At 37.3% G+C, this 27,929-nt stretch overlaps 1 protein-coding gene across 6 annotated transcripts in view; it reads left to right on the top strand.

The window, feature by feature from the left end:
- The window catches only part of eml4 (EMAP like 4), a 91,947-nt gene that overhangs the window by 41,684 nt on the left and 22,334 nt on the right, over positions 1-27,929 (top strand). For 2 of the 6 annotated variants that reach the window (XM_084092259.1, XM_084092258.1), the window contains exons 2-10: positions 7,237-7,416; positions 16,106-16,238; positions 18,149-18,331; positions 21,926-22,066; positions 23,835-23,860; positions 24,444-24,476; positions 25,870-25,993; positions 26,436-26,585; positions 27,618-27,687. In XM_084092259.1, the coding sequence (XP_083948385.1) occupies positions 7,237-7,416; positions 16,106-16,238; positions 18,149-18,331; positions 21,926-22,066; positions 23,835-23,860; positions 24,444-24,476; positions 25,870-25,993; positions 26,436-26,585; positions 27,618-27,687 (1,040 nt within the window). The remainder of the gene's footprint in view (positions 1-7,236; positions 7,417-16,105; positions 16,239-18,148; positions 18,332-21,925; positions 22,067-23,834; positions 23,861-24,443; positions 24,477-25,869; positions 25,994-26,435; positions 26,586-27,617; positions 27,688-27,929) is intronic. The other 4 variants (XM_084092262.1, XM_084092261.1, XM_084092260.1 and 1 more) reach the window with 3 other exon arrangements.

Raw genomic sequence — 27,929 nt, forward strand, 5'->3', positions numbered from 1 at the left:
AGAGGAATCTCATTCATAAAGCTGCAGGACACACTCTCACAAACACACACAGCCCTTCAAATCAGAACGACTCAGCAAAACCTTTGGCTTAAAGAGGTATTTCCCCCCAAAATGAATGTTCTGTTAGAAGAATTTCAGCCTCCCAAACTTAAATGACTTTCTTCACAGAATCACAAGACGTGACGCTTTTCCATATAATGAAAGTCATATGGGTTTTAGAACAAACATGAGGGCGAGTAAATGATGACAGAATATTCATTTTTGGGTGTTGTATTCCTTTATGACTTTCAGACAATTTCTGCAATCGATTTAAGGATTATGGAATCAACTTTTGAAGGTTAGATTTGAATATGAAAAAGGCTGGGTGAAATGTATGTTACTGCTCTTTTGAACTTTCTATTATGAAAAAAAAAAATGTTCATGATTTCCACAGAAATATTAAGCAGCACAAATTTTTTCAACATTGAGTCATTTTTGAAATGCAAATGAATTGTTGAATGGGGTTTTGAATTGTTTTCAGTCGTATGCAAATGTGTGCTCTCATATCTGTTACATGTGTATGAGTGTGTAATCCCCTGTGTGTAGACATGCTGACTTATTATGCATAATTCATATTGCAAGCATGCAACAATGATACTCAGTTCCCAGAGGTTGTCTGGAGCTGTGCGTGGGTATGTGTGCATGTGTGTGTGTGCGCGTGCTTGTGCGTGCGTGCGTGTGTGTGTGTGTGATTCTGTCACAAGTACATTTACAGTAGTCTTATAACCCACATCACCACAAAAAGAGAGGTTGGCTTTTTTGCTTTCTTCAGAAATGTAAAAATCTAGTTAGTGTTATGAATATCTCCTGTTAGATTTCAGGTTTAGTTGTGTGGTGTGAATCTAACTGAGAGTTCTTCATACAAACGTAGTTGTGATTCCACCTCTCAGCGGAGGTGTGTCACTGATTCTCTCTTAGAAAAATGAAAACGAAGTGTAAAATTATTTCAGCATTTTCACTCTTAGCGCCCACATCGTTGAGGTCACTTCCTGTATGAGCTCACCTCTGACTCAGAGTATCACAGCTTCCCTTTTTTACTACTCAAAGTTACTTCGAAGAATACCATGGTACAATTTCAAACAATTATTACCAAGATGCATTGTTGAAAAAATATGGTAACTAAAAAATGAGTGTGGTCCTACTGTTTTCGTTAGCAAAAAAAGTGTGAAAACAATATGCTTTCTCAATAAAACAACTATTGGTTTAAGTTCAGATATTTTATCAGTGCAACATATCTGCTAGTTGCGAAGCTTAATCATTAAAACACCATTTTGATATTACAAAGAAAGAGATGTTTTCCCTGGTGAGCTTGTCAACTATGTTTCAGACAAACTGTTTGCCACTACATACACTGATTAAGTGCTACACTTACTGTACTATACCCTGTAGTGTAAAATATACCCTGAAGGAATATCAAAAGCAGCAGTCTAGATAACAAATCAGTCAAAACATGGTTGACTGGACGCATTGTTACAGCATCTGAAGATCTCTTACGTTTCCACTTGCAAATAAACAATATATATAGTTAATTTGGTCAAATTAGTGAAATCTCCCTTAATTCTTTTTTCATGTTGATTCACAGTCATGGGTGGGAGATTGAGATTCTCTCTCCAATGACTTTGGATGGATTCTGAGCGTAGTTTTTAACCACAGATGCATGATGACGCTTCATGTGCTTTAGAGGCATGTCATGCTTTTATAATGCAAAATTAATGTAAACACAGTCAGTTATGTCTTAAGGGATTAGACAGGACAAAACATATTATTTTTAAAAAGAAATGTTATATTTCTAAATCTATCCCTAAACTTAACCTTAACCCATATAGCTACCTTACAGTACTTCAAGTTTACACTGTAAGCGTGTGTGTGTAAAATAAAGTGCAACCAAAAGCATGTATGATGTCCAAATTAAGTTGGCATGACCAAAAAAGAGCACGATGGTTCCAAAGAACATGATAATTCTATAGTACTTTTCAAGTGTTCACTGAACATTTAGTTATGGCATGCATGTGAGTGTATAATAACCCTACTTCAGTTAAATGTTTTGTCTTCTAAACCATATAAGACTCACACATACACTCAACCAGTTTAGACATGTACAGCCTTGTGCTTTACTCCAGTTTACAAGTGTGCAAAGTGTTTTAATCATCTTAAACCCTGTCAGCATGACTTGATCTTTTTTTTTTTTTTTTTTTGTCAGGTAAGAGACGTCTCTACCGCTTTTCACGAGGGTCAAGTCCAAACTAGTTCTGTGTGGGACCAGTCTTTGCTTTCATCTAATCCTTATCTCGTACTCAGGAAGCGCGCAACTAAACACCACGTCAGATTATCAAGGCTATCTGCTATGAATAAGTGTTGCAAATGCTAAACATTAACAACACACATCAATCAATGCTTTCGAACATTGTGTGTGACTCGATCCTGAATGTGTCTGATTGCACAACTGAGTCTTATCTCAGCTCCAAATCTGCCATTTAACCCTGAGGACTTCCTCCATAGACAGAATCAAGCATGCCAAAAGCGCCTTAAGAGCGTGCAATCTGGCCGCGCGCCACGGGACTGTCCTGCAGCGAGCCGAGGATCTCACTGGAGTTGTGTGTATGAGTGTTTGTTGGTCTCTGGTCTGAGAATGGGATGTTAACACATGTTTTATGCGAGATAAATCCATTTTCATTCTGAGGGAATGCATGTTAGTTCGGAGGTGTGTGTGTGTGTGTGTGTTTAGGTGTACGTGCTGAAGGGGTGGGGGAGAAAACTGAGGAATTTGACAAGCTATTGTGAAATATGACATGTGCGCAGGCCTTCCTTCCTCTTGTACCCTGCAAGGAATCATGGGTAGAAGTGTGTTTCTCCTCAGTTTAGGTGTACCCCAGAAACGTCATGCCGCTGATATATTCGGTGGAGGTTACCTGGGGATACTCGTCCACCCTCGAACCCTCCCTTTCTCTTTCTTCTTAGCACGCTCGCTCTGCCCTGTTTTTTTCCGTACGAACTGCCAGTATCAAACAACCTCCCAAAGCCATTTCCTCTCAAAGAAATGCATTGTGTTATTAACGTTTGCCCTCTACATGTTTCCGTGGGCCGCTGAGATAAGATGGTTTGAGAGGAAGGACCTGCAGACAGGGAGGAAACTGCGGGCAGGGGAAGCAAGTGAAATATCGTGTCGTTTTGCAGCACTCCAGACTTTGGATTTTATTAACTACTTCCTGCAACCTTGAGATGTTTGCTTTTAATTTCTTGGTAAATTTTTTACTTTGATAAAAGTTAAGTGAAGTTTAAGTGACGTTGGTTCTTGTGTGTGTGTGTTTAGTGTTTTTTATGTTAACTTGTGAACATTCACTTATGTTCTGGTTCTTTAGGTCAGTGGTTCTTGGTTCTGGACTACTCTACATCAGATTGTACTTTGGACTAGTGATGACTTGACGTATCAAAATTGCTAATCGTATCAAAGTGAATAAAAATAGCGGTCACATTGACATTTTGCAGGCAAAAAGCTCACAGAAGTCATTTTCGAACCAAGCAGCTTTCTGTTGGTTAACATAGCGAATTCACATGACCAACTTGAACCTGTTGCGAAATCTGTGAATAATTTTCCCAATCGTGTGGATTTCTATTGAGTTGACTGAATGTTGCAATCAACAATTCACTGAACCGTGATAAATGTGGCTGCACCTTTACAGTCAAACATTGACATTTATTAATATAGACCATTTTTGTCTGCTTTTTAGCTTGTTAGCACAGATACATTTGCGAAAACAAAACATAGCAAATGTTTTCTCCTTTCTTTTCAAGCTTGATAAGTCTGTTTATTTGTGCTACACAGGAAAAAAGGTGTAGGATTTCCTTTTTGGGAATTGCTAGTAAATTTCACAAATGACCTCAAAGAAATGGCAAGTAAAACATTGAATTAAGCATGAAATTTGGAAGTAGAAAGACTTAAATACATTTTCTTGTAAAATGTACTCCAGTAATCTTTATTTACTACTTCCAAATATATATATTTTTTACAGTGTTTGCACAATTAAATATATGAAGCCCCTAAGGGGACATGATGATGGAAATGAATATCAGATGGAAAATAATATTTAAATGTTTTTGTGTTCCCCAGAGAAACTTTATATTTGCTGACAAACTGTTTACGTTGTCTCAAAAAAGTATCCCCCCCCAAGAAGCTTTGTGTTTGCTCACAAAAGCATTTCATGTAACTTTCCTCCCATCTCTTGCTTTTTTCTATCATCATGTTCATTTTAAAACACACTAAGCAATTAGTTTATGTTGCATGCCATGCCATACAATATAAACTTATTTAACTAAACATCTCTCTCAAGACAATAATCGCTCAGTGTGTACCTGGCTTAAGATGGTTTAATCTTCAATTGTAGCATGAGATTAGCATTGTAAATCTTGTGAAAGCACATCCCCATATTAAGGTTTGATCTTCCAAAGAACATTTCTGCGAACTAGAAGCTGTATGTTGGACTCTGCCTCAGAAATAGTCTTCGTCATCACTCTGCTATTGGCTTAGCATCCTGATGTGGATCCTGAGGGAGGAATTCTGATCCCAATTTGCGTCCTTCATTTGATGAATTACTGCTGCCAATATTAATCACAAATAGACAAACACATTTTTACATCAAATTCAGCTGGATATTTACGGTTGATATAGCAGCAGATATTCACCACTGATTGTTCTTGGAGATGTTGCAATAATTTGGCCTTCAGATGTTGACTTTAAAAAGGAAATTACGAAAATAAACAGGACAAAGGTGATTAATGGTAGTATTGGTGATCCTGAGGCAGGAATGAGAGGGTTGATATGCAGCTCTGACTGACTGAGTATCGATCAGTAGTTTGCGCTGGACTGACTCTCTGGATTGAGTCTCTGACTCACGATGGCTTGGACGGCTCCAGGAGTTTGATTGAATCGTTTCTCTCTCCATGGTTGCAGTTGCCAGATTGAACCGATTGATCTTTGTGCTAACAACTAACTGTAAAGTGTGTTAGCTCAGCTGTTGGCGGAGGATCTAGCTAATGCAGTTCGGCTTTTTGTCTAATAATGGACTCTGGGTTAGAGTGCACAGAGAGTCCCATTTTTGTAGGGATGAAATGGTTACGGGTTGATGATAAACAGCAATAAAATTCATCAAATAAAAAAAATATATATATATATTTTGTTTGTTTATTTAACAGGGACAATACACTAGGCATTGTTACACATAGACAACCGATGCCGTGTACATACCGAGCTAGTTTGCGTCCCGCGTCCCTGTATATCATTAAAGCCGTGTTTGATTACCACAGTAAGCAACAGTCTCACACAGAATTGTTATGCACTGTTGTAAATTTTAATGTTAAAGTTAATCTGCATTCTGAAATCTAAACGATTCGAATAACAAGGTATATAGAATTATCCACAGAGCAGATAAAATACCTATAATCATTTATCATTTTGACCCTTTTCTTAAAGGCTGAAATGTGTGGTTTATCATAATGCAATACTTTTTGTCAAAACTTTGAACATGTTATTTTGTAAGTCACAAAACCAAAATTTGCTTTTCATTTAAGATCTAACCGTCATTGTTAATGTTAGGATTTTAATGTTTATGCAAACAAAAATGTTTATGTGTATGTGTGTGTGTGTGTGTGTGTGTGTGCGTGAAGACTGCAGGCTCCGTTATCATTAAGGCTATGTGGGGAATATGACTGGATGTGCGGTGTGGTAATAGGCTTCTCGTATTTGCGCCCATGCGTTTTGTTTGTTCGAATTGTGTGTGGGTGAGAATGAGAGTACTTCCAGTGATTTATAAGTGGTGTAAAAATGTCCTACGGTCTGGTTTCAAGCTTGGATCCGAGATGTGTTGGTGTGTGAGAGTTTGAGTTGTTATATGGTATTTTATGCCCTTTAAACGAGCTAACCGCAGCTGAGAATGCTGGGCCTCCTCGATCAGGGAACCAGTCCAGAACTCAAAGTCCCGACCACAGTAACGCCTGGCAGCCCATGCCCCCCATCCAGAGCCCAGCACTGATGTTCCCAGGAATACTGATGACCTTCTGCAGCAAACAAACACTTGAAGGATAGTTCACCCCAAAATCAACTTTTTTCTCAGCCTCGTGAGATTCCAAATGACTTCCTTCTTCTGTAATAAAAAGAAGATATTTGTCTCAATAATTTTTTTTTTTTTTTTTTTTTGTCCATACCATAAAAGTCCAAACTGTTTGGTCACCAGAAATCTTCTTTTGTTTTCCACAGAGGAAAGACATAAGATCCAGATTTTCAGTGTTAATTTTCTCTGACAAGCAAGAGAGCAGCAAAAGCTGCAGCCGATGAAACTGCAAGAGGAAAGAGCCGAGGCTCAATGCAGAAAAATGGCATTTGCTCACCGCTGATTTAATCTTTAATCTGCCCTCTTCTCTCACTGTCTCATTCATATTTTTTCTGTGCATAAACGGCCTCAAGCTCTTTCTCCATGTTGTTTGTTGGCATTGGTGGTGTCTGGACTTCAGGACTGGGAAAGCCCGAATGTTACTTATCGATGGCAAATGTCCTTTGAAGAACGGCTACGATGAGGCTCTATATGGGCCGTGTGTTTGCTGACTTCTGAGCATATATTCATCTAGACTACAGAGGATTGGTTTAAATCAACACTACAGTAGGAGAGATCTGTGGAATAGTTTACACTTTCATTTGATGAAATAACCCAGAGAATAGTCATTTATATCAGAGTGAATGGAAAACAATATAAGTATGTCTGTATATGCAGTGATTATTATGTTTCTAGCATGTTGTATGTTTGGCAACAGTTCTTCTAACCATAATTTATGGAGTGTGTAGTTTTTAATTTCTTAAACAACCATGTATGAAGAAACATCATGGCCATATTCCAGGATGACAATGTCATCAGAGGCTCAGATTGTGAAAGAACGGTTGTGAGGAGCAAGAAGAGTCGTTTTCTCCTCTGAGTCCAGAGCTTAAATTCACTGAAAGTGTTTGGGATGTGCTGGAGGAGACTTTACAGAGTGCTGGACTCTTGCATTGACAATACAAGATCCTGACCAAACATTGATGCACCTTTTGATGGAAATAAATGTTTTGATGTTATATCCATCAAGAGGTGCATCATTGTTTGGTCAAGATCTTGTACTTCTATATCATGTTTCTGTACTCTCTGATGAGAAATGCATCTCTGTGTGTGCCAGATGACAGTATCTCAGCGGCGAGCACCTCAGACGTGCAGGACCGGCTGTCGTCTCTGGAGCTGCGGGTTCAACAGCAGGAGGACGAGCTGACGGTGATGAAGGCTGCGCTGGCAGATGTGCTCAGACGTCTGGCTCAGTCCGAGGATGCCACCGCTGCCAAAAAACAGCAGGGCAGCAAAGGTAACCTAGCTCTTCTGTGTGTGTGTGTGTGTGTGTGCCTCCAGTGATCCTCGCACTGTTTACACGGAGGAAGTGGAGGAGCGCAGCCAGACCAGGATCTGTTAACAGTTTCAATCCATCCTTGACCCACGGCGCTGAACGTTTCCATTTGAATAGCAGCTGTGTGTGTGTCAGTGTGTGAACGCGTGTGTGTGTGTGAGCGTGTGATCTTGGGGGCTGCTTGAGGGAAGGCATTTTAATGTTTGACCATTAAAACTGACTTCACTTTGTTCTCTGTTTAACGCACCGTATAAAACACACTGGCTGCCTCTTGCCCCGTTTCTCTCGCTCTCACACACACACGTATGCAGCGAACACATGCAACCTAAAAGTTTGATGTTGAAATACTTTTATCCTTTCCTAGTTTAATATGTAGAGACTTTTAAGTCAGTCATTCAGTGGTTGAGAGTGAGGCGCTAACAAAACATTGCTCTGTTTGTTTGAGCGGCCCAATGTTGACAGCTGACTCAGCCAATGACGCTTGCCTCTTCATCTACTGGTGCCGTATGTTTTTTGGAAATATATAAGCAAAACAGTATGCATTATTCCATAAGTGTTTTTTACCTCGTTACAAGGGCCGTATGCAGGTTTTCATGATCACTGAGGTCCCAAACTTGATCTAGTGAAGGGATGAAAATGTAGATTTCTCTGATCTACACATGTGCATTTTAAGACATTTGAAGGCCATAAAGATTGGAAAACAATAGCTTTAAAAGCATGTCAGTGGGCAGAAGATTCCTGCTCTCTCCTCATCTCCATCACTCTTCCTTTTTCTCTCAGTCTCCTTATCTTGCCCTGTCTCTTCCCCTCTTTTTAGTCTTTTCATTATCATCTGTGTCGGCGAAGCAAGTAAACACAGGGTCAACTGATATTTATGTTTTATGAATCATTTTCTTAGAAAAGTTAATTTACTGAAGGCTGCCAGGAAAGCTAGGTAACTAAGTTTATTAAATTCATTCACAATACTGTATGTGCATATTCATTATTAATCTAATGCCTAATATGATGAAAACGGCTTCGCTAATGTTTCTTGTCCTCTCACATTGACAGTGAATTATATAAGCTTATTTTCAATTAAAAATGGCAAAATTAGATAAAGTATTAGTTTTCCTGATTATTTTTGTCGGTCGTTTAACATTTCTATCCTAAAACAACTGTCAAATATGAAATGTTTAGTTTAGCTACTTGCTTCGAGTCTCGCACTTTTTGACCTTTACTATCCCATGCTAGCCTTCACGTCAAAACTGAAGTACACATACTCTGGGTTCAGGCTTTATTGTCAACCACACATCTTCACATTTTCTCTATATGATGATTTATTACCATTTAATAAACGGCAGGAGCACTTTCAGATAATCTACAATCAGCATGAGACTTACCTCTGATCCACGACAGTGTTCCAGCATCCACTCCTCACTCTCTATTATTCCTATCCCAGCCAGGCTGGGGGGAGTACTCTGTGTTCGGGCCAAAATCCAGAGAAATGCTCCATTCGTTCGGACTGCACGCCAATACGCATATTCTGTCCTATATCTGATTATATGTAAGTGCAAACAAAGACATGCAATTGTGCTCAAACGTTTACATGCACATGTACATTGTAAATGTACGAGCGGGACTGTACGTAACGACAGGGGACGAATGAAGAGAATGAATTGTTGTGCATATGAGGACAGGAGAGACTGAAGAGCTGGAGAATCTGGCACTGTGTAATCCTCTGGATCTGTGTGTCCCGGAGAACACTCTCACACCAGCAGTGTGTTTCAGAAATCATTCAGACCATTTCACACAGATTCTCATTTCTATGTCAGATGATAGGCTTTGGAAAAATAGATTTGATTAATTGTACTTTTTAGTGTACAAATGTATCCAATTAGACCAACAGACAAATTAATATTTTACTCAACGCAGGCACTGACAAAGGGCAAAATTTCTTGCAAATGAAATATTAAGAGCAGAACAAAAACAGAACAATTTATATTAATTATACAAATTTCCATGACTTTAGAAGATTTTGCTCAGATTTCCTGGCCTGAATTTCCGTGTTATTTCCATGTTTTTGACCACTAAAATGCAGACTTGGGGTAGGTAGTATTATCTTTATTATTGTTTTATTATACATTTTATACATACAATGGTTTAGAATAATTTCAAATTTTTTATGTTTTTAAAAGAAGTCTATTATGCCTACCAGGCTGCATTTATTTGATGAAAAATACAGTATTATGTATTATGCAATATTGTTATTCCTGTGATTAAAGTAGAGTTTTCAGCATCATTACTCCAGTCTTCAGTGTCACATGATCCTTCAGAAATCAGTCTAATATATGATTCGATGCTCAAGAAACATTTCTGATTATTAGTGTTGAAAACCATTCTGCTGCTTCATATTTTTGTGGAAAACATCATACATTACCATAATAAAGATAGGAATTCATTTTTTTTTTTTTTTTCAGAAAGGATGCATTAAAATCACAGTAAAGAAATGTATAATGTTTCAAAAGATTTCTGTTCCAAACAAATTGATCAAAGAATCCAGAACTAAAATGTTTATGGTTTCCACAAAAATATTAAGCAGCAAAAACTGTTTTCAACATAGATAATTAAGCATCAAAAAGAATTAATAATTATGAGTCCTAAATCAGCATGTTAGAATGGACTGGAGTAATGATGCACAATGTTTCACAATATTACTGTTTTTACTGTATTTTGCACATAAATGTTGCATTGGTGAGCAGAAGAGACTTATTTCCAAAACATTAAAAAATAAATCCAAATTATTCCACACCTTTGACCCCCAATGTATTTTATTTTATATTATACATATTATTACTTTTTTATATAAATATTCCAAAAGAGAGAGAAAAGAAAAATAGCCTAGAAACAATTTAAACCAAATGAAAAGAAAGAAAGAACAATTCTGAGTCAGTGAGCAATGAAAACGGGCAAAACGAAAGCAAGCCTCTAAACAAACACAGCGATTGCCAGACGGAAGACGGCCAGCCTCTGACTCAACACACTACTCTTTCTTTATTATGACTGTTTTCCACATTTTACAGTAATAGGCATCAAAACTGGAGGATAATTGCCAAAATAAACCTCAAAATAATGATATTATTTATTTTAAGCATGAAGACTCAAGATCGTATTTTAATAATTAAGAGCCTGATAGGATATCTGTTAAGCAGTTCCACCTTAGTCCTGCTGTTAAAATATTATCTTTGCCTTATAAGCTACTGTTCATTTTTTTAATAGAAAATACTTTTATTCAGCAAGCATGCATTAAAGACAAGAAGATTTTTCAAATAAACCCTGATCTTTTGAATTTACTATTCAGCAATGAATAAATAAAATAGAATTCATCATGGTTTTCAACTATTTTCAACATTGATAATAATGTTTTTGATCATAATATTATAATTATTTCTGAAGGATCATGTGACACTGAAGACTTTCTGAAGAAAATTCAGCTTTGATCACAGGAATAAATTAGTTTAACATATATTCACATTGATAACAGACATTTTAAATTGTAATAATATTTCACAAAATTGCTGTTTTTACTGTATTTTACAGCCTTGGTGAGCAGGAGAGACTTCTTTCAAAAACATAAACTCTCACCAACCCAAAACTTTTGAACGATAGTGTATAAATTAGGAGTTATTAACATTAAATGTTCATTACATTCAAATGTGCTTTTCTGTATGGCAATATATGCAACACTTTAGGTACTTGCGCTTATTGGTGTAATACAATAATAATAATAATAACAACACTTATTTAAATAAATATTTTTTTAATATGAAAAATTAATATTTATTTTAAATATTGCTGTGCTGGTTCTCATGTTTCCCACTATTCTCATTCTCTCTGAATTCTCTCACTTTTCTCTTCCCACTGCCCATATTTTCTCGCTGTGCCCTTTATGGTCCATTATTCTCCTTCATTTCTCATTCGTTTCAAGGCTGACGCACTGCTCAATCCCATATCTATTCCCCCTCATTTCCCATAATCCCCCACATTAGTATCTTTCCCCGAACTCTCACTCTTTCCACTCCAGTCGTCTCCCAAACCTCAGTCTCTCCTCATCCAGCTGCTCTCGGGACGGTATCTGTGAAAGGACTCGATTCACAGAGGAAAAGAGAAGCGTTCCCGCTCGCCGCTGAATGCTGGGCTTTGATGTGGTGTTTTTGCAGTTAATCTGATAAATATTGATGGACAACTCTGATTATTTTTGCAAGATATCTGGGTCAGTAAGGCAGTGTGCTTTATTTTGGCTGTTACTGGGGTGTTTTTATTGCTAATAAGAGTGTATTTTTTCTTACGAAGAACACTGAATGTGATTAAGAATGACTTTACCTTTACATGCTTACATTTTTTGCTGTATTTTAAGCGTGAGAGTGATGGAGCATGCCAGAGGTTTGGGAGACAAACAGGCTTCTGATGGAAGACAGATATTTCCTCGGTTTCCTGTTGGAGTTGGGTCACATAAGGACTTCCTGTGAGGCTGTGCTGACTAGACACACACACACACACACACACACACACACACACAGTACAGTATAGTGTAGTACAGCACCGTACACCGTATCTAAACAGCATGATCTGTCGTGATTCGTGACAGAAGTGTGAAGGATTAAAGGGATAGTTCACCCCAAAATGAAAATTAGCCCATGATTTACTCACCCTCAAGCCATCCTAGGTGTATATGACTTTCTTCAGCCAAAACACAATCGGTGTTATATTAAAAAATATCCTGGCTCTTCCAAGCTTTATAATAGAAGTGGATGATTTTGAAACCCCAAAAAGCGCATCCATCCATCACAAAAGTAATGCATACGGCTCCAGGGGTTAATAAAGGGCTTCTGAAGCAAAGCGTTTCTGTAAGAAAAATATCTATATTTATAACTTTATAAACTATAATCACTGGCTTCCGTATGCGAGTCGAGTTCTGGCGTATGATGGATGCTTGATTGTTTATTCAATATTTTGGCTAACTTTCAACTATCAGTAATTTGGCCAAAATGTAATATGACTGTGGTTAAAATGCACCAAACGTGTTTTAAATTTAAAATATTCTCTCAGAATAGTTCCCGAGTTCCCAAGTGCACCTATCCATTTACCCCCTTTTTTTACCTGTAATCCTGGTTATTATAAATTATTATTGTTGTTATTATTATTATTATTATTATTATTATTATTATTATTATTATTATTATTATTATTATTATAGCTCAACTAGTAGAGCATAGCACTACACTGTAAAACCCAACAAGTTAACTCAACTCAAACCGATTGAGGAAACTGATTGCGGCAAACCATTTAAGTTTAAAAATAAATACATATGAGTATTGTGAACTTATATATATTGAGTCATCAATATATATAAGTTCACAATAGCAATTGCTATAGCAATGGCAAGATCATGGGTTTGATTCCCATGGAGTGCGCGATGTGAGTCGCTTTGGATAAAAGTCTCTGCCAAATGCATAAATATATACATTTTTATTTTACAATAAATAGTAATAGTAATATTGATCAATATATATTTTTATCTGTAATATCTGTAAGATGGTTTTATCTTCTTGACTTTATTGTTATTTAGCACGTCTAATGCAAAAGCAGAAGTTCATTTGCTCCAAATAATGTTGAATCAGTTGATTTATCAATATGATTGTTCATTGTAACTGTAGCCAATAGGAGTCTCAGCTCTGTTTGTCTCATTTTACCATGTTTAAATCCGTTCCACAGAATTCTGCAGATTTTCCCAAAAAATCAGCACAGAAAATATACAATATATATGAGACTAGAGATATTATTATTTTTTAATCTAAGAATAAACCAAGAGAACTAGATAATTAATATCTTGTTGAAATTGTTGATTAAATATGTATAAACATCCTGATTGGGTTTTTAAAGAAACCTGCCCGAGGGTAACTCTGGATCAGGCATTAATGTGAGCGGTAGTTGCTTTGTTGAGTCAAACGCGCGCGTCACACACATTCTCTCAGTGGTCTGATGAGGTCAGCCACACACTGTGTGTTTTTGTTGTGTGCTAATGGAGCGTGAAACAGAGCCATGTGGTTCTGACATCGCATCGCCGCCTCCTGATAATATACACACGCGTACGCGTGCCCTGGAGAGAAACTATCATCTGAATCCTGCCCACAATAACTCTCTCAGAGCACAGAGGTCAAGAGAAGAGACGTTTCAGAGAGAGTTTTAAATAGCACAGCTGATGCAAACCAGTGCAATCATGGCACTGGAGTTTAGCGTGAGAATCCCAGACCAAGCTCAGTCTGTTCTGTAGCATTACAGGACAACCACAGACAAACCATACACACATCTGAGATGCTTTTAGAAGTTCATTTATATTTTTGCATTACAATGTATGCTAAACACAAAGCTTTTAATTGTCTTAACCTCACATTTTCGGTCAGGAAATTGGCAAAATTTAAGCAAATGCACCACTCAGAAGAACATCAAAGACAGAATGAAGTTTTTGGCTAGTATGGGAAGTTGTGTGTGGAGTGATGAATCACGATGAAACACGAGTTGCATGATGAGGCTCGAGAGCATTGTCTTGGAAAATCTGCTGAGAAATATGATAATAAATGCATCTACCACAGTGAAGCATGGAGGAAGAGCTGTCGTTTGGGGAGCTACTTTACTGTGAAAACTCTCTTAGTGCTTCAGAGTGCAGGAGAATTTTGCAGAATGAAAGAGGAATGATCAGATGTCATTATTCATCAAGACAATGCTCCTGCTATTGCAAAGACAACCAAGAAGTGGCGTGAGAATCAGGCTCGTGTTTTGGCCTGGTCAGAGTCCAGATTTGAACCCTATAGTGAATATTTATTCTCACATTAAACTCAAATGAACTGGAAGACGTTTTTTTTACCTACTCATGAGCTCATGAAGCTGTTGAGTGGAACAACACTGACTCTTCTTCCTGTCTGCAAGTTGGGAAGGCTATTTCGTGCCAAGTTACTTTATCTACAGTTCTTGCCAATCTCCCGACCAGTGACTTGTGCTTAAAATGTTTAAGACCATTAAAAGGCCACTAAATAATTTGCCATTTTTGGCTTGGTCTTTTTTTTCTTTTCTTTTTTTTTTCTTCAGGAGTGTACAGTAGCGTAATGTATTCAAAATCAGGTTAAATGCGAAATGTATCTCAGATTTTCATTTCATTTTGGACCCCACTGTATGTTAAGAAACGTTTAGGGGTTGGTATATGTTTTAGTTTTTGTATTTTATGCTCACCAAGGCTGCATTTATTTAATTAAAATACAGTAAAAACTATGTAATAGTATTACATTTTAAAATAGCTTTTTTTCTATTGTAATTTATTTAAATATATAATCTATTCCAGTGGTCAAAGCTGAATTTTCAGCATCATTACTGCAGTCTTCAGTGTCACATGATCCTTCAGAAATCATTCTAATATGATGATCTGATGCTCAAGAAACATTTCTGATTATTATCAATGTTGAAAACAATTGCGCTGCTTATTGTGATACTTTTTTTTTTTTTGATGAATAGAAAGTTCAAATGAACAGCATTTATTTGAAATAGTATTCACTATCATTTTTGTTCAAGTTAATGCAGACTTGCTGAATAAAACTATTAATTTCTTACTGACCCCAAAATTTTAAATCCAGTTGTGCATTTTAAAAAGTTTACATACACCTTGCAGAATCTGAAACATTTTAATTATTTTAACAAAATAAGAGGGATCATACAACTTAGTTTTTATTTAGTACTGTCCTGAATAAGATATTTTGCATAGAAGGCGCTTGCATATAGTCCACAAGACACAAAAATAGCAGACTTTTTAAAACTGACCCCGTTCAAATGTTTACACACCCTTGATTCTTAATACTGTGTGTCGTTCCCTGGATGATCCACGGCTGTGTTCATGTTTTGTGATGGTTGTTCTTGAGTCCCTTGTTTGTCCTGAGCAGTTAAACTGAACACTCCAGCATCTTTTGCATATTTGAACCCTTTCCAGCAGTGACTGTAAAAGCTTGAGCCACACTTATTATATGAATGTCATTGCATTAGATAACAAACTTTTGATATCATGTTGTTTTCTTGAATCATCAGTGGTAGACTAGTAAATCAGAGCACTAATCCAGTTAAGTTGTCTGGATGCTGCCCTATTTAAGCCAGTCTTGTCCTCTCTTTACTGTCTATCCTGTCTCTCCGTCTTCCCTGACCGTTGATCAGGTTTGATTTCATTAGTTCAAGCATGCAAAAGTCATAGAAATGAATAGAATCTTAAATCACAGAAGTGTCTGGAAATTTCTATAGTGAATGTAAATCTTAAAAAAAAAGCTTTATAAAAAAAAAATCATAATTTCTGTAAATTAATCATTGCAACACTTTACATTAAGGTGTTTGTTCGTGTTAGTTAACAATGCATTAACTAATGTTAACAATGAAAAGCTTATTGTAAAGTGCTACCTTTAATATATACATATATATATATATATAAAGCTTATCCAAATGGACAATTCATGGATATTAAAAGTCAAAAGGTGTGGGGAGGTCTACAGTAAAGTAAATGGTCCAACTTGTTTCCTAGATTTCAGTCATTGTTTTGAGGTATAATTGGGACTAAGAGTGTGTTGTGTTGTGTGTCCTGCAGGTCAGGCCGCGCTGCGTGAGGCTTATTCGATGTCCTGCATCGCCAACGGCAGTTCCAGCGGCCGCAAATCTCACAGAGATACTTCCACAGTGTCTATAGCCAAGAAAGAGACACTCTCCTCCGCTGCCAAGAGGTAACGCGCACACACACACACACACCCATAACTGAAACATGACAATGATCTGGAAGCCTCCTCTACACATTCTGGATGTCTTCACTGACCCGCTTCAGCTCACGACTCTGTCCACTGATGAGCTGATGATTTGAACCAGGTGTGTGGTTAGTAGATTAGGGAGATAATCAAAATGACTAGAAGTGGCGAACCTCCAGAACGGGTTTTGGAAACACTGGACTAGAGCTACGTCTACACTAATTCGTGTACATTTGAAAACGCATCTTTTTCTCTACGTTTTGACCTTGCGTCCTCACTGACACGGCTCAAACTGAGCTTTTTAAAGATGCTTTCCTAAGTGGATAAATTTGAAAACACTGTTTTTTGCGTTGTAGTGTGGACTGTGAAAACGCATATTGTACTGATAGATACAGGGATTGACATAAACACCCGCAAACAGGGTGTATTTCAGCAGTGGTGTGTAACGCAGTCACTCATACTGTACTAGCCACTTTGGTGGGTTTAATTATATATGTAATGTATACATTTTTGAATTTTAGTCTTTTATAAAGGCGTCTAAGTGCAATGTAGTGTTGTCAAAAATATAGATTTTTCAATACATATCGATACTAAAATGTCTAAAACGCTTCCAATACTCATTTTCCGCAGAATAGACACACGACACAGTGCTTTCTCACACAAACCCGCCTTGCCTCACTCACTCGTTTCATTTGCTCCAGATGAATATTGTTGGTGTAACAGGGCTTGAATTTTGCCGTGGGATTGCATGTAAAATTTTACTCATTCCTGCAGATTTTGTGCGCACATAAAGCAAAATTTAGTTTTTTTTCACCGCTTATTGCACTTAAACAGTCAAATACACACAAAATAATGTCAAAATGCCGGTCTTGGCGAGTTTTCATGTAAGCACAGTCAGTTATGTTTTAAGTGAATGTAATCAGTTGAGAAAGAAAATGCATGTGTAACAGTATAATAGATCCCTGCGTCAGGTCTTAAAGTGACAGCAGCCTAATATACTTGCTGCTAAATTATGAGATAATATTACAAATATCTATATGGATGTTTTTTCCCTATGGTATCGATGCCAAAACTATTGCCAGCTAAAATGCTGAGTGGCTAGTAACTTTGGAAAACCAGTAGCCACAGTGACTTGAGAAAAAGTGTTCATGTCAAGCCCTGGATAGATATCTATGTTTAAATGTTCTATGCTTTGTATATGTTCCTGCTATGTGTTATTGACTTTCACAGTGTTGCTAAAGATAAATGTTCCTTTGTACAATCTTTATATTACATTCCTGCAAAGATGACAGAAATATACTCGAAACTGCTGTTCTGCGTCAAAATATGGGAGCAATTGCGTTTTTGATGATTGAACTTGACCTGAACGCAGCAGTAAGCACTGAGATATTTTGCTAATAAAATGATCGTGCCAGAAGAATAGTGTGAGAACTTTGTCTGGTCTCTCTGTATAATCTCAGTGAGCATTTAATGTGTTTTACGCATGCACATTATGGTGATTTTTAGCGTTTTCCGACGTTTCAGTGTGGACGAGACATTTTTTGCTTGAAAATGCTTGAAACGCTAGGGAGCGTTTAGAAATGAAAATGCCATTTTCAAACTTATCCGGATGAATGTAGACATAGCCTTAAAAGTAAACACATTAAAATTAGGCCTATGCAGTCTTCTCTTGTGGGAAAATGGTGAGTCAATATTGTCGACTCAACTTGCACTATTCAAATGTTTGTCCGAACAGAAGCTCTGTTTAATGTGTGATACTCTTTCAGCCTGCAGAAATATATTCATCTGAATGTCTGTGAGTGTTTGAGTGCTCAGTGTTGAGCCGCTCGGCTCTCCTCATCTTTTCATGTGTATCAGAACTTCCTATGTTTACCTGCATGTTATTTTCACAGTGGTGGAGAGCGGAAAAAAGACAAGCCTCTGATGGAGGGGATCAAGGAGAAAGAGGAGCCGCCCCAGACTAATGATAAACCCCCCTCAGCACCCAGCACCCCTTCCAGCAACCCCCCCTCCCCACATCCCCCACAGCCCCAAAGACAAGCCTCGGAGAACAAGGGCTCGACCCCGGCCAAAAGGTTCCTCCCATCAGCCCTGCGATTTCTGGCAGTGTTCGAATGGCGTTTGGCAATCTGCTTGCAGTGGTTTCGCAACCTATTGACGTAAAGCCAAGGGGCAGGGCTGACATGCTTCCTCAATCAATATCAAGATCAATAGAGAGCAACACTGACTCCTTTTTTATCAGCCTATGTTCCGGAAGTATTTTCCCCCATTCATTTACTCCATAGGGATTTCGAAAACTTATTAACTATAAGTTCTAAGCCTTGGGCCAAACCAATCATCTCCAAGATAAATCACAACATTAAAATATTTGATTTGAAGAATAAGAAACGAACTACTCGTCCCGTAAAGCATGTTACAATTAAAATAGGATTAATAAAACAATTAATTTTTCGCACTAAGTAATATATATAAATGTATACACTATCATTCAAAAGTTTGGAATGCTTTTGAAAGAAGTCTCTTCTCACCAAGACTGCATTTATTTAATCAAAAATACAGTAAAAACAGTAATATTGTGAAATATTTTTACAAATATATATTTATATTTTTACGCATTTCAAATAAGCTCTGTTCTTTTAATAAAAATAAAATAGATGCATAAATTTAATGCATCTTTGCTGAATGAAAGTATTAATTTATTTTTTTAAAATCTTATTGACTCCAAACTTTTGAATGCTAGTGTATGTATATATAAAATATTCTTATATGTGCAAATATTTAAGTTATTTGTTAGTGCAGGGAGACCAATTTCCACTTCCATTATTCACAAATATTCATGTTTGTTTTTAAAGTCACATTGAAATCACACTGACGATCACTTGGTCTCAGAGCGCAATGTAGAAAGGTTTGTACGTTCTCAGAAAAAATATTTTATGGAAAAAATAATGGGATTTTTATTTCCAGAACATGGTACACATTGCTGTTCGACTGAAGGAGCCATACATAAAAACACTCAGACTGTAACTTTAATCAGTACAGTTCCAGGCCCTGAAATTGATTATATCTAAACAAAATCTTGTATCCCATCTTGTTTTCCCATCATTTATCAGTACTTGTCCTTCATTCTATGCTAAATGTCCTGCTAGTATCAGGCCGGCAGTGTAGGTCAAAATGTGTCTGTTACGCTCTGGGTCACTCAGAGTGATCCACCCAGAAGAGGAAAGTAATGGAAAGCAGATGTGACGTCCCTTCAGTGCTCAGACCCTTAGTTCTTGCTTAGTAATCCACGGAGTAATCAGGCTAACACATTAGCCCAGCAATGCTTCAACACCATTCTAGTCTGTACTTAATAACGCAAGAACCCGCCTGCTGAGTCATTCACTTTGACTCTGCAAGCTGTCCCATCCAATTACCTAAAGAGAAGTGGAAAACCAATTAGCCATCTCCTTAATGTCATTTCAAGGCCCGATCCATGCTTCCTAGACGACGCAACAAGAAAATTATCAGCCAGGGTCTGGCCACAGTCACATTGCTTAGAAAAATCCTCTGCAAACCATGAAGATTTCACTCAGACTAACAACGTCTAGCATCAGAGTGTTGAGGTTAGCGCAATGTGTTTTAAAAATGTGTCTGAGATTTTTTTTTTTTTTTCTTAGAAATGTTACGTAGATGTCTATATCAGTATTGCAAGATATGCATTTTCTGTATTTAGGCTTAGAAATAGGAAAAGTGCAGTAAATGCAGGTGGACTGCTAACTAAGATGATTTGCATGGGGTTTCTGCTTATAAGGAAAAAACTAGCATAAATATTCATGCTACACTAGAATGGTTTCTATTAGCACTAATTTGATGCAGTATTACTTAGTAGACCTTAGTAGTACTTAGTAGAGCTAGTAGACCAAATGTTGTTGTAGACCAAGTCTTGTTTAGCTAGTACCATGGTATTACATGGTAAAACATGGTTGTTTTATTGGCAGATGGTATTGTGTTGCATTCAAACAACTTTTATCACACATATATTAGGGATTGACATCATTAAACCTACATGCCTCACAAGTGTCCCCATATGTAGAGCTCAAGACAATTTTTCACATGGAAGTGTCTCCGCTCTGCCCCAGAATACTCTCCGTTCCTTTCCCTCCTCTCTTACTCTTACTTCGGTGAGGTTAGAGGTTCTGTGCTACAGCTCTGACCGATTTAATTGCCTTAAGCCCAAAGTATTCTTGAGTTTTAACACCAACTTTCAGCGTATGCGTACATAGCCTTTCAAAGTATATTCCGTTTGATAGCCTGCGCGAACTCAGAAATTAAAATTTTTGCCCAGTGTCTGCGCTATTTCTCTCCAGAAGTTACATCCGATAAAATCTTTGTTCTCACGTAAACTAGAGCTGCATCTATTTCTTAACTCCCTCACACAAGCGCTCGTCTACGTGGCTCTTGAGGAGTGTGTTGTTGTTTTTAACTAGTGCATAAAAAGTTCAAGGCACATGTGCGTACAGAAAAAATACAATGCTGATGATGAAATTCCCAATGCGCACAAACACACTCTGACGTGCGCTCAAAAAACTCAGTATACTTTGGGCTTTAATGTTTGTGTGTACCTCTGTGAGTTTCTGGATCACTTATAACAAACCTTCTCCCCTGAGCTACATATTCTCCACTACACTCTTAAAAGTAAAAGTTATTTATTGGCATATATGGTTCCATGAAGAACCTTTTAACATCTGTGGAGCCTCCATTCCACAAAAGGTTCTTTAGATTATTAAAATGTTCTTCACACTAAAATTGTTCTTTTAAGAGCTGTTCACTGAAGAGATCTTTGGAGAACCTAAAATTGTTAATCTACGGCTTCACTGTGGAAATGCCCTTTTGTAAGCTTTATTTTTAAGAGTTTAAGGTGAGGGAGATGTGGCGTACTGACTAAATTGCTGGTATTCAGAAGGTTGCTGGTTCAGGCTCCATGATTATCCATCATTAATGAATTCATTTTTGGCCTTTAGTTTGCATAAAGTTCAGAATCTCCCGACATGTTTGACGCTCTACTTGCTTTCCTGTCAATCCCACAATCCCCCACACGAGCCTCCTGTTCAGAAGGGATGGTCCAGAAAACAAGTTTGCTAACGTTTTCTTCTTGCATACAGCTTCGCCTGAGGAAAACGCTCCTCTACTTTCCCTTTCTAAATCTCTGATGTTTTTCCTTCTCTACCTTCCTTTAGCTTGGCTGTGTGGCGCCTTTTCCCCCAAACAATATCATGCAATTTACCCCAGGACTGGGTTTCAAGTTTTCAGCTCCCCAGTGTGTACTAACCGTCGAGTGGATTATGCTTTGGCATATGCATGATCTTTTACCTGAGGGATGCATCTTTGACTTTCAAGGGGCGTTGCTTGACTTCTGGCTTCCAGTTTGAAATTAACCAAATTGGAGGAGTGGGTATTTGTGTTTGGAGGATCTGGATAGAGGTAGCATCTCTAAAATTGTCAGAACAAACCTGTGACACGTTTTTGGTGTAGATCTATCTAGATGTTTTATTAGCTTCATTACCTCCAAGCTCAGAATACCTCTCGTCTAAATATTTAACTTCTCTCCTGGACTTGCTTTTCAGCTTCTCTGCTATCGCTTCCTTTTCCAATGAAATACGTTTTTCATGTGTAATTTACATCTCCGGCAGGGGTAGCAGTGCAAAGCGTGGTGGAGGAATGGAGCGTTCTCAGAGTAGCACATGGGACAGTGGAGAGGAGAACAGGAATAAGCTGGTGAAAGCAGCCTCCACATCCAAACTGCTGTCCAAAGTGGTGAAGAACGCAGAGAAGTAAGTGTTAGCTTCCTTTCATTCCCTTAATAAGATTCATGCTGTTGATTTATTTATTGTAGATAGTATTTTATCTTTTAATGATGCTTTTTAAGTCATTTTTCTTGATAACTGTTCCAAGAAAAAAAAAAAAAATCCAAGAAGCTCCAGAGATTTTCAGTGAATTGGAATGCAATCGTTCAGGAAGTTACACCGATACTCAGTGCATCCAATGTTTTATTTATTTTGGGTAATATGCTTTCAGCTACCAAAGTTTAGTTTAGTACTTGCTGTTCAATTAATTTTATCTTAGTTTGAATTCATTCCACTCATTCCATTCATTCATCCAATTTCAGCACATAACATGCAAAATGTCCACATATTCCATCTGGGCCTAGTCATGTATTATTGCAAATAATCCAAATAATCTAATTGAACCGTGGCACTTGCTTCTTGCTTGAAAATTCTGAAGAGAAATTCTTCATGCACCCTCATTTTGTTCTTTTTTCCATCAAAAGTTATGCAGAATCTCTGATGTGCTCTTTTTCAACCAGCAAAATTGAAAAGGGATGGACACCGTCACGTTCCAAACACTAACATTAAACTATACCACTTGTGTGCTATATTTCAAGTCTTCTGACAGTGATGGGCGAAATTTGTGCGGCTTTTCACAGATAATCTTCCCCTCCGCCGTAACATATAACTTATGATGCATTTATAGTGCTTTTATGTAATTTTGGTAACACTTTACAATAAGGTTCTATAATTTAACATTAGTTAACTGCATTAACAATTAAAAGCAGTTTAGTTTAACAATTAAAAACTTACTGTACTTAGTGTTAATTTCAATATTTACTAATAATTAATTTCAAGTTGAATCTATTAACATAATTACAGTTCCATATCACTCCGCCAAATGATTTCAGTTATTTCAAAAGGTCCTAACAGACGACAACAGCGAAAGAACCAAATTTCCATGGGTTTTTTTTGCCACAAAATTGTTTTAGTATGTACAGAAAGTTCATACTGTCTGTCTTCCGCTCTCTCTCCCACTCAAACACTTATAGTACGGACACACACTTGCAAAGAAGAGTGCAGAGACGGCTCTGCGCGAGTGGTATTTACGACAGTAATGTTAAATACACAGCGACTCTAGGGGTCTAAAACGGAAACTGCATAGTGTGCCTTTAAAAGCTACATGACTTTTCTCACTAGGGAAGGTAATAACGGTTCTGTTCTTGAAGCAGATAAACTTAGTTTCACTAATAGTAGAGATACTGCTGCTGAACACTGTTGAGAGACACAGACTCAGGTGATTCACACACTCTCTCTCTCTCAGCATTAATAACTGCATTAGTCCGCTATCATTGGCTCAAGTCTCCGTTACTAGCTCTAAAATGACGTATTGGAATTAGCAACGGAGGCTTGGGATGAGATGCTTAAGAAAGAGCAAGAGCGTTTTAAGGACAAAAATGTCTTGAAATACAACATCTGAACAATGTAAGCGTAATATTTGGCTCCGGTCGGTAGAATAATTAGAAAATAATGCCTCCGCTTCACGTCATGACCGTGTTACCACCTCGGGTGTGCATTATTTTCTGAAAATTGATAAATGGACTGTTGTCAATTATTCCTTACTTACCTGATGGGAGTGAGCAAATGATGCCAATATAAATGAATTTTTATTTTGGATGTAACACATGCCTTTAACACATTCCTAGAGTTGAACAAACACGTCGTTTATTCTTGCGTTAACAATATTTTTATTTTATTCCCATTTCCTCTTTAGACACAGAGATCCAGTCATCAGCCAAGGTAAAGTCTCATTTTGCCTTTTACGTGATCTGTTATGTTTCAGCTTAATTTTTTCCTAATGTGTCCCTCTCATTTCCCGTATCACAGTGGTGCAGGTGAAACTCGTGCCCTGTGCAAGGTTTCAGAACTTTTGTGCACATTAAAACAAATCAAATTCTTACGTACATGTCATTTGCACAGTAACATTTGTAAAAATCGTTTCATAAGTGTAAATGAAAGCTAGCATGATGCCACTGATAGCTCTTAGTATTTGGCATTGCCCCAGGGCAAGATTAGCAGTGACACTGAAAAATACTCTTAACTCGAGGTTCATGCCAGTGGTTGCGGGCGAAGTGTGCCCCGGAACGACCTTATCCCGAGGCCGAGAACAGTACAGGTGTGAGCACCACCTCCATCTCTCAAGACATTTTAATCTTGGCAAAGACGTGCACAAACTGCATTCCTTTGACTTGTGGTTTCTCATTTGTTGTTCTAGTTCTTTCTAATGGATCACACCCATCTTAAAAACCTTTGACATGTTCATTGTCTGTCATTCTTTCTGTGTTTGTTTTTTGAGAGATTATTATTTCTGTTCCATACCCAGCTAAAATGTCAACCCGTGAAAAAAACAGTCAAGGTAAGGCCTTCCTCTCTCCAGGGCCGAAAGCCGCCGAAAGCTCCCGTACCCGCTTCAGGCTGGACTATAAGCGTTTCTGCCACTAATCCCACTTTAATTCTCTTAACATGTTGATCGATCTGAAAGATCAATGCTCAGTCACTTCTTCCACTTTTCTTCTGTCTCTCTGCCGCTTTTGTTCCTCAAAATCTTAAATAAAATTTCTGGAGGAATGGATAGTAAGTGGATTTCCTCCCAGGATAAACGACGAACACACATCTCGCTTGTTCATGTCTTCTCACAATTCAGCTGGTCTAAATAGGTGACTTGGAGATTCACCACCAGTAACTCATTAGCAGAGGAATGTGTTTTTCTGAAGTAATGATGCCAGAAAAGCTTTACGGCTGAATCTCACCAAACCGCTCAAGAACACATCTAGCCCATATTTCACCCCAAAATCAAAGACATAAAAAAGTACATTTTGTACAAAGAAAATTACATTCATTATAATGATCCATTGTAACATTATTTGAAGGACAACTGCGCACATTTTTACCATAATGCTAAAAAATTATATATCAAAAAAGATATATTTTGAAGAATGTTGGTAACCAAAAAACAAAACAAAAACACAAAGACGTTTTCTTTCTGTTATGTTCCACGTAAGACTTGGAACAACATGAGGGTGAGTAAATGATCACTGAAATATTATTTGTGGGCAAACTATCCCCTTAACGATATCAAGTAATTTATGACAGTACATTTTATGACAGTTTATGACGGTAAATAATATACTGGTGATTTATTTCTTAAAGGTTCTCTGTGGTCAGATGTCTTGTTCTGTGTTAAATACTTTATATAATTACATGATGATGTAACAACAGCACAAAATGATTCAGGAGACTAGAGAAAACATCATGATTTTTTTCTTCCTCACTGTCCATTTTTTCATATTTCTGCTTGAAACTTTCTTTTCTTTATTAAATCACAGTATAACTTGGGCATTCTCATTGCTCTGGCCCTTCTGCACGGCGCTCGAGGCTTCAATTTTGATTTGCTTGGTTTTTTTTAATGAGTTAAACGCATGACCTCCCTCAAAGAGCTTCACTTAGAAACGAATATGTAAAAACTGTTAACCTGTTAAGTTACTAGGAACAGTGTTAGAAGGTATCCTATATGCTGTGTGTATGTTATATTAAAATGACTAAAATTAACTAGCAAACTGCACTGGCAAATTTCAACTTATTTCAAAGTCTAATCTCCAGATGCATGTACTTCACACAAACAAACACGAGTTTTGTTTGAGATGCTTTTCATATGATAGCTGCTAATTTGGTTAATAATCATTAATTCTTAAAAAAAAAAAAAAAAAAAAAATTTTGTCTTAGAATATCTTCATCAAATCTCTTCACAGAGGGAGACTACATCAAAATGTTCATGCGAGGACGACCTATCACAATGTTTATCCCATCGGACGTGGAGAACTACGACGAGGTGCGCACCGAACTTCCCCCAGAGAGACTCAAACTGGAGTGGGTGTATCCTTTCTAGCATCATTTGCACTCAGCACATGGTAGTATTTCTGTATTTGCTCTTTAAGCAGATCAAACTAAGTTTATTTATAGAACACATTTCATTAACAATGGCCATTTAAAATGCTTTACATAGGCAAAATAATGACACAAAATTCCAGTTTGAAAGCATAATATGTAAGAAAATAATTTGTAAATTTAGTTTTAAAATGGATTAAATCTTATAAGGCAAGAAAAGTATAATATTTACTACGGTTGTCAAATAATGAAAAATGTACTTAAATATTTTAAGTTGATTCACTGTACTAAGAAAATCCCCCAAATGAATTAAATTCACAGACAGATGTGTAAAGCATTGAACTGATATGACAAAAAGTGCCTTCAGAAGTTATTGTATTATAGTTTGTTTTTGGTGTTTAGTTGTGTTCTCCTTGACTCGGACGGATAGATATGGATACAGGGGTCGTGACTGCCGTGCAAACGTGTACTTGCTGCCCACCGGGGAGATCGTGTATTTCATCGCCTCGGTGGTCGTGCTCTTCAACTACGAGGAGAGGACACAGCGCCACTACTTAGGACACACGGACTGTGTCAAATGGTGAGACAGATGAAAACATGTATGGTGTGATTGAGGACATGCAGTTATCTGATGGTCTTGATTAAATTGCCAACTCTCACTGAATATTTCTTTGAAAGATGCTGCTGAAGCACAGAGGACTGTCACGTCTAGTGCGAGCTTCACAGCGCACTTGTCACGTGTCAATGGCACCCATTCAATGCCATTAATTGGACAATTCAGTTTAAAACTTGTTTACACTTTATTTTAATGTGTCATTGTTACAGTGTAATTATACATTTAAGTACCGAGTAATATTAAGCAACTACATGTACTTACTATAGGGTTAGGCAAGCATTAGGGTTTGGTTTAGTGTTAGTTGCATGTAATTATGCATAATTTACTGTTATTACTACAGTAACTACATGTAATGTGTAACAAGGACACATTAAAATAAAGTGTTATCCTTATCATTTTAACCAGGTTGAAAATAATGTGTGGTTTGGGGTAGTCTGCTATTACTTGAACCCCTGAAAGGAAGTCAAAACAAAATATCGGGGATCTTAAAAGTACATACACTTATATATAGTACATCTTTGAAGTACAAGTTTCAACAACCACTGTAACCGCACAAATAGTGATGGACCAATACAGTTGTGTTTTTGAGATTGTCGACATTGTTCCATAAGCTTGACCTCCCTGTTATCTCAGTTCTAGAGTCCACAGACAGCCTTATCAATAAATAATAAAACATTTTATGTTTCATTTATTGTGTGAATATTTTGTAAAATATGTAAATAGTGGAATTCACGCCTATCTGTAGATATCAGTATCTGGACAGATCAATGTTGGTTGATCTCTAAACAGCAGTTAGGTTGGCAGAGCTTGTATATTGTATGACGATCAAAAACCAAAGCTGCGTTAACCTCAACAGTGTTGATGAGTGAAAGTCTCTCTCTCTCTCTCTCTCTCTCTCTCTCTCTCTCTCTCTCTCTCTCTCTCTCTCTCTCTCTCTCTCTCTCTCTCTCTCTCTCTCTCTCTCTCTCTCTCTCTCTCTCTCTCGTTCTCTTATAGTCTTGCTGTTCACCCAGATAAGATCCGTATCGCCACAGGACAGATCGCAGGAGTGGATAAGGATGGCAGAGTGAGTTTGACATAACTATTATGATGAAACAATAACTTTCCTGTATGTTTGCCTCAATGTGCACTATTGTTCAAAAGTTTGCTATCAGTAAAAAAAATTATAAATAAAGTAATACTAATATTCAACAAGGATGCATTCCATTGTTATGCAAGATCAATTTAAAATAAATAAAGCTTTCTATTTATCAACAAATCCTGAAAAAATAATGAAGCGGCACAACTGTTTTTAACTTTGACAAAATG

The sequence above is a fragment of the Abramis brama genome (assembly GCF_963993115.1).
Source record: "Abramis brama genome assembly, chromosome: 19".
Taxonomy (NCBI): Eukaryota; Metazoa; Chordata; class Actinopteri; order Cypriniformes; family Leuciscidae; genus Abramis; species Abramis brama.